General features: G+C 46.0%; 1 protein-coding gene across 2 annotated transcripts in view; it reads right to left on the bottom strand.

The window, feature by feature from the left end:
* Nucleotides 1-6,422, bottom strand: part of Cpsf3 (cleavage and polyadenylation specific factor 3) — a 28,639-nt gene that overhangs the window by 10,399 nt on the left and 11,818 nt on the right. For both annotated transcript variants that reach the window (XM_026788940.1, XM_013353533.2), the window contains exons 8-10: nt 4,232-4,407; nt 3,367-3,525; nt 2,086-2,232 (exon numbers count right to left, since the gene is read on the bottom strand). In XM_026788940.1, the coding sequence (XP_026644741.1) occupies nt 2,086-2,232; nt 3,367-3,525; nt 4,232-4,407 (482 nt within the window). The remainder of the gene's footprint in view (nt 1-2,085; nt 2,233-3,366; nt 3,526-4,231; nt 4,408-6,422) is intronic.

The following is a 6,422-nucleotide window of genomic DNA, read 5'->3' as shown; positions in this document are numbered from 1 at the left end:
AGTGGCATTCACCACCCTGCACTGGCTGTCCGTTCATCTGTTTACAATGGTACCCACCACCCTGCACTGGCTGTCCGTCCATCTGTTTACAGTGGTGTCCACCACCCTGCACTGGCTGTCCATCCATCTATTTTGTTTTTCACTCCTCTGTCTTCCATGGTGGGCATCTCATCTCCAAACCACTGGCAGACAGTTTCCATCTGGCCTGTGGAAGCATAGCCAGCATTACTCCAGGGCACAGGCTTGTCACCCGAAGTGCAAGGCCCAGTTTGGGCTGCCTGAACACTAACCGTAGCACTGCTCTGTACTGTGTAACCCTGGCCGAACTCCCCAGTTCCACAACAGCGTCGGATACCAAGCCTGAGCAAGTGCATGCATAAGAAGCATGAGCAGCCTGGCACTCCATATGCAGTAAATGCATGCTACTGCCACTACCAGTGTAACCTCACGTGCAGTCACACACTAGAGAGTGCTGGCTATTAGAAGTAAACATCCGCTGACGATTTAGACCAGCGGCAGACAGAACCAGATGGCCAAGAGGTACAAGGGACTGAAGGTGAGGCCAGCAGTTTTTCCACCTGGCCTCAAGGTATGAGGTGGGATCATGAATCAGTTACACAGACAGCAGAAGCACGTGATGGGGTCTACACTGCGCTCAAGTTCTACAGCCTACACATGATGCTGAGGAGGGGAATGATTTTCTCCATACAGGAGTCTGTTCATTAAGGGCTGAGGGAAAATACCTAGGAGGACCAGCATGCTACAAAGTGCTCAAAAGCTAAGGACGTGATCAGCCACTAGATGTCACTCAAACTAACCAAAATGATGTCAGCAGCCTCAAGGATAATCAACAGGCTATTGCTGGCCTACTTAGACAAGCAGCATGGCTGGACCTTGAAAATTCATGACTCCACTTCTGTGAAATACAACAACTGTCAGATTCAGAGCGACAGTAAGCAATTACAGAGAAGACTGGTGGGGCTGAGAAGAGAATAAAATAGAGCACAGGCTTCTGCTGAGGGGCAGGGAGTTCTGAAACCAGAAGTAGGGGCTACGACATGGGCGTAGGTGAGACCACTGAATCTCATACCTAAAAGCAGTGAAAGCTGCAAACTGCATGCTTTACATATTTTGGCACAATAAAAAGATTTGATAAAGAAACAGAATACAATAGCGAAAAGCCATTTCCTCTGAGCAAGTTTTCAGAACACTGGGTCTAATCTATTTCCATGGATACTTGTTCCACTTCCAATTAAAACCCAGCAGTTTTCAGCTTAAAAGCCTTCCAGATTCCACCAACAGACACTCGCGTGATGATGATAGCAATAATGATTTAAAACCAACAGACACTCGCGTGATGATGATAGCAGCAATAGTTTAAAAAGGCTGACAAGAGCAGCAGTTTAGAGGGTGCCCAGGCCTGGGTATGCACGTGAAGTCAGAGGGCAGATCTGGGCAGTCCTCTCTGTGTCTCCACACAGGTTCTGAGGGCTGAATTCAGGTCACGAGGCTTCCGAGGCAAGCACGTTTACATAGAGCTGTCTTGCTGACCCATTATTATTTTTTTCAAGATACTTAAAAAGCATAAACTATACTAGTAAGGAACTAATTCAGTATTTGTTTCCATCTATATCTATGTAAACCTTGAACATTTACTCTTCGAATGACAGTCTGAACTGTCAATTTAATATCCACATAAAGTGCACTATGGGCCAGGCACTGTCAAGTATGTCATAGTCTCACTTATTTTGTCTGCACAATGACCTTATAAATTGCTATCACCCTTATTTATAAAGCACAAAGATACACTGTAGGCAAAGGAGAGAGCTGGGGTTCAAGGCAAGTAGTCACACCCCTTACCCTGGTTCTTAGGCTATTGGAGAGGCAGCAGAAAACACAGCGAACACTAGAATAGGGTTGGTAAGCCTGAAGCAGTCAGTGTAAAATGAAGAAACAAGTGCAGAAGGAGAGATAATGGTTAAACCAAGAGCTGGTGGGATGCTCTGTTCACAACGAGATGCTAGGTTTGTGAGAGCCCTTGCGTTTCATGCACCTTACAGTTAGACATGGCATTCACAGACTAACCACGTGAGGTGGCTTCAGAGCACGAATAAATTCACTGGTTTGCTGGTAATCTGTGTGAGCAGAGAAAGAAATGTAATCAACCGACATTTTCAGTGGTAACTTCTGTCCAGACATGGTAGTGATTTCTTCAGGTTCAGACATGATGTGCTGTCGGAAACAAATACGAGAAAAACAGACTGTGCAATTAGACGACAGAAGGTGCATTTTGGTTATGTCTTATGCAGTCACAATCTCTAGTGTTAACCATCAAAGTCATTCTGATGTTCATGAGTTAGCAAGTACCAAACACTTATGATTTTCATTGAGTAAACATTTAATCAGAAAGGTCAGAAGATAACTAGAGCTCGGGGCCCCCAGAGCTGGCAGTGAAAGCTGGAGCTGTCAATAAAGTTGCACCCAGCTCTTGCTGCTGCAGCTCCTTCCAGGCACCAGGACCCACAGGGCACAGGCACACAACTCCAGTCTGGAGCCGTCTGCGCAAAAGCTCTCTACTGACTCCACAGCACGTGGCAAAGGATGAAAATGCCCCGACTGAGAACCCACTCTGTGTTTAAACTAATACAGATATTAACAGCAAGAAGACAAGAGAACATGCTGTCTGGACAGCCATTAATTGCAACTAAAGTTCTGCACTGTTATCGACAATGTGTACACCCTAGGCTAAAAACAGCCACTTTATACCTACAGGAAGACAGCAGCCCAGGCACCCAATACAGCTCTGTAGACGTCCGTGTCATAGGCTGTGAATCCTTCGTCTGGAAAAATTCTAAATCTAATGTTTTTAAGCAAAAATGCCTGGGATGCTCAACTGGTAAAGTCTACACAAAATAACCCTAAATCAAAAGTCACACAACCTGAATGTAGTGATATTTCATTTGTATTTTAATAAACAAAGCTTGCCTGAAGTTCAGAGAGTAAAACGGCTGTGCTGGTCAGCCTAACAGACCAGACAGTGGTGACACACACCTTTAATCCCAGTAGTCATGCTAGTTTGCCATAAAAATCGGGCAGTGCACGCCTTTAATCCCAGCCCTAGAGAGGAATATAAGACAGGAGGAGAGAGCTCTCGCTCAAAGTCTCATTCTGAGATTCCAGGAAGCAGGTTCGCCAGTTCAGACTGAGGCAGGGGTAAAAGCCAGTGGCTGGCTGTTTCGCTTCCCTGACCTTCAAGTTGAACCCCAATTTCTGTCTCTGGATTTTATTAATAGCACTATACCTAAACATGACTTATCCCAGCATTCTGGATGAAATACTGACTCACACTCCAAGATGGGAACTGACCTTGGCAAGTGTCCCTTCTACACAGTACCCCGCGATGATGACGCCGTTCCTCTTGTCTGTACACCAGCTCTCAAACAGCTCTCTGGATAAGCCGTTTTGAATCATGCCTGGCGAGGCCATGACAACACTGGGGCCAATGTCATCAAAGTGATCCATGCTCTGAGAGACAAAGGAAGGAGTCAAAACATTTTTCACCGGGGGCCATCACACTGCTGCAGGAGTTGTGTTTAAACACCAAGTCTTAAAATGAAAATGTGCCAGGCACGGTGGCCTTTAATCCCAGCACACAGAAGGCAGAGACAGGTGGTGGATCTCTGTGAGTTCAAGGCCATCCTGGTCCACAGAGAGAGTTCCAGGATAGCCAGGGCTATGTAGAAAGACCATCTCAAAAAACCAAAACCAACCAACCAGATGAACAAAATCAGCACGTTAACTCTGTAAACATGTTATTTAAAAAGCATTTGGTTGTAAATATATTGAAAGCAGATTTGATTTAATTGATCTTGGAAAGCCAAACATGGGTGTTTTATAAATTCATACATGGAACTTGCAGAGCCAATCGAAAAGGACCAGATGTGAACAACAGAATCTAAAGCTGTGACCTGTCATATTTTTCCTGTCAGGAGTTTCTTCCTGTGGCAGAAGAGATCCAAGTTATAGCTGCAAACTGAAGGCGTGTGGAGACCCAGAGCAAGGGCAGCCCCAACTACAGAGAGTTCCAGCACTGTGATGCAGGCCCAGCTACAGTGAGTCCCAGCACCCCAGCACAGAGGTGAGGGGTGTAAGTAGGAAGCCTCAGCAGGAGGGCTGCAGTCTGCCCTGCCTGCCCCAGGCCCCTCTGCCTCCCCTCCTCCACAGGCATCACCTTAAGGTTGCTGATGTGCTTGAAAACGAAGGGGTTGTTGATGTTGATCTGCTTCCGGATCTTGTCGTTCATGGCGTTCACGTAGGTCTGGTACACCGCCATGCACTTCTTGGCCAGAGAGGATGCGTAGTAAATGGGAATGTCATGCAGCTCTGGGTGGTTCTGCCAGTACTCGTCTACAGAGATTGTATGAGAGGCAGACATCACTTGGCAGATGAGGTAAAAAATTCAAATAACTAACGATAACAAAATTAACTTTAAAGAGTTTGAACAACTGAGAAATGAAGATCCATACAACTGTATTTAAATAAGTTTGAGAAAAACTACCCTGTTTCTTATTAATGCAAACTACAAATCTAAATACTGGTATAACATCTAAAAATAAAATAAAGCTGTGACAATAAGACAAAGATGTGGAAGCTTCAACAAATACTTCATTTTAAATTTATGCTGATTAATAGACCGTAACTTACTACTCCTCTCGAGGTTTTAAAACAAGTATTATTAATGTAATTATTATTTTAAACAGCTTATCAACTGCAGTCATATTATTTATAATTATATTTCCAAAAACCTTTTACACAAACCACCCATTACTAATTACCGAGAGCAGTGAACAACACCCTCACACGAGGGCCAGTTTTCAGGGAACTCATTCATCCCAGCACTTTATACACAACGCAGCCCATCAGCTGCTCAGGGGCGCCCAGGAAATGCTTGTCTAGCGTGAGGGCTGTAGGATCTGGAGCACACATGCGCTATGGGGCGCTAACACTGAGAGGTCATTCATGATACCCGTAAATAGTCTTCTGCCTGGATAACGGACATTTTTGTGACAGCTGGTACCCTTCACAGGGTCACCTGGCAGCACCACATCCACGCCTCTACACTCTGTTGGTTCCGACCGCTCTTCCTCACCGTTTGATAGACCAACCTGACTCACCATCGGGTTCGCTAGACTGAACAGCGCAGTCTGGGAGGGACTGACTGGCCCTTAGCTGGGTCAGCCCACCTTCCTCTGCCTGTTTTCCACTCAATGCGACAAAAACACTGTTTGTCCCTAGTGGAGACAGCAGCACTGAGTGTGCAGGAGGCAGTCCCTCTAGTTCTCTTCACACCCCATCAACACAGGTGCTGACCGTCCACGTTTACGAGAATGCTTCCCTCATAGAATCAGGACAGGCCAAGTTCACAGCACAATGCACACCCGTCTTGGTTCAAAGTTGTGCAAACTGACCAAAGTCTTTGGAAGACAGAAAAGCAGAAAAAAGAAAATCACACCTATTTCTATGATTCATTTGTGTGTATTTTCACCTAAACAGAAGCACAGCAGCTGCAGTTTTTGAGTCCTATTTTGTTGTTGTTGCACACTTAGTACTCTGAAAATCTGTAATCCGTCCTGAGACTTCTTACATTCACTCATGTGGCATTTCCTGAAAACAATGCTGAAGGGTCAGGCCTGGGCTCCCATTCTCAGCTAACCTGGGCTGTATAGTAAAGTCTAACAAACCCTGTTTGGGATTCTATCACTGCTTCACTGATCACTGGATGGAAGACTGCATCCTCTGAATAAAGGACGTGGGTTGCACTCTCTTGGAAGGGAGATAGACTGGCAGCAGGCCACGGTTTTGCATCTTGGTTCAGATTCCTCATCCCCCTTGGGAACAAGGAAGTGGCAGCAGCAGAGTGCTGGACCCCAGCGGGAACAGCAGAGCAGCAGGTGACACTATAACACGGCCCAGATTCCCTATTCTGTCTTGGAGTCATTGGGCACAGATTTTGCTATTAATAAAAGGTCACGCAGTCTTCCATCCCAGACTTTTTTCATGAAAACCCTCAAATAATAACGACACACCACTTATCTCCCCTTGTGTCCTGACAGTGTCATCGCTACTCTAGAAGTGCTCATGTTGGAAGGAAGGCTTCTGACACCAATGGGAAGCACAGCAGCACAGCGGCTTGGCTCTTATATCAGAGGACGTGAGATGCCAGGTCCCCATGTTGCTCCCATGGCATGGGGGACTGAACCTGGGGTCTCATGCTTGCTGGGCAGGTGATCTACCACTGAGTCACCAAAGCGAATTTTTAAAAGAGAAATGATCTGGGCGGTGGTGGCGCATGCCTTTAATCCCAGCACTTGGGAGGCAGAGGCAGGTGGATCTCTGTGAGTTCAAGATCAGCCTGATCTACA

The sequence above is a fragment of the Microtus ochrogaster genome, unplaced genomic scaffold, assembly GCF_000317375.1.
Source record: "Microtus ochrogaster isolate Prairie Vole_2 unplaced genomic scaffold, MicOch1.0 UNK10, whole genome shotgun sequence".
Classification (NCBI taxonomy): Eukaryota; Metazoa; Chordata; class Mammalia; order Rodentia; family Cricetidae; genus Microtus; species Microtus ochrogaster.
This window is presented reverse-complemented; position numbering and strand designations above follow the sequence as displayed.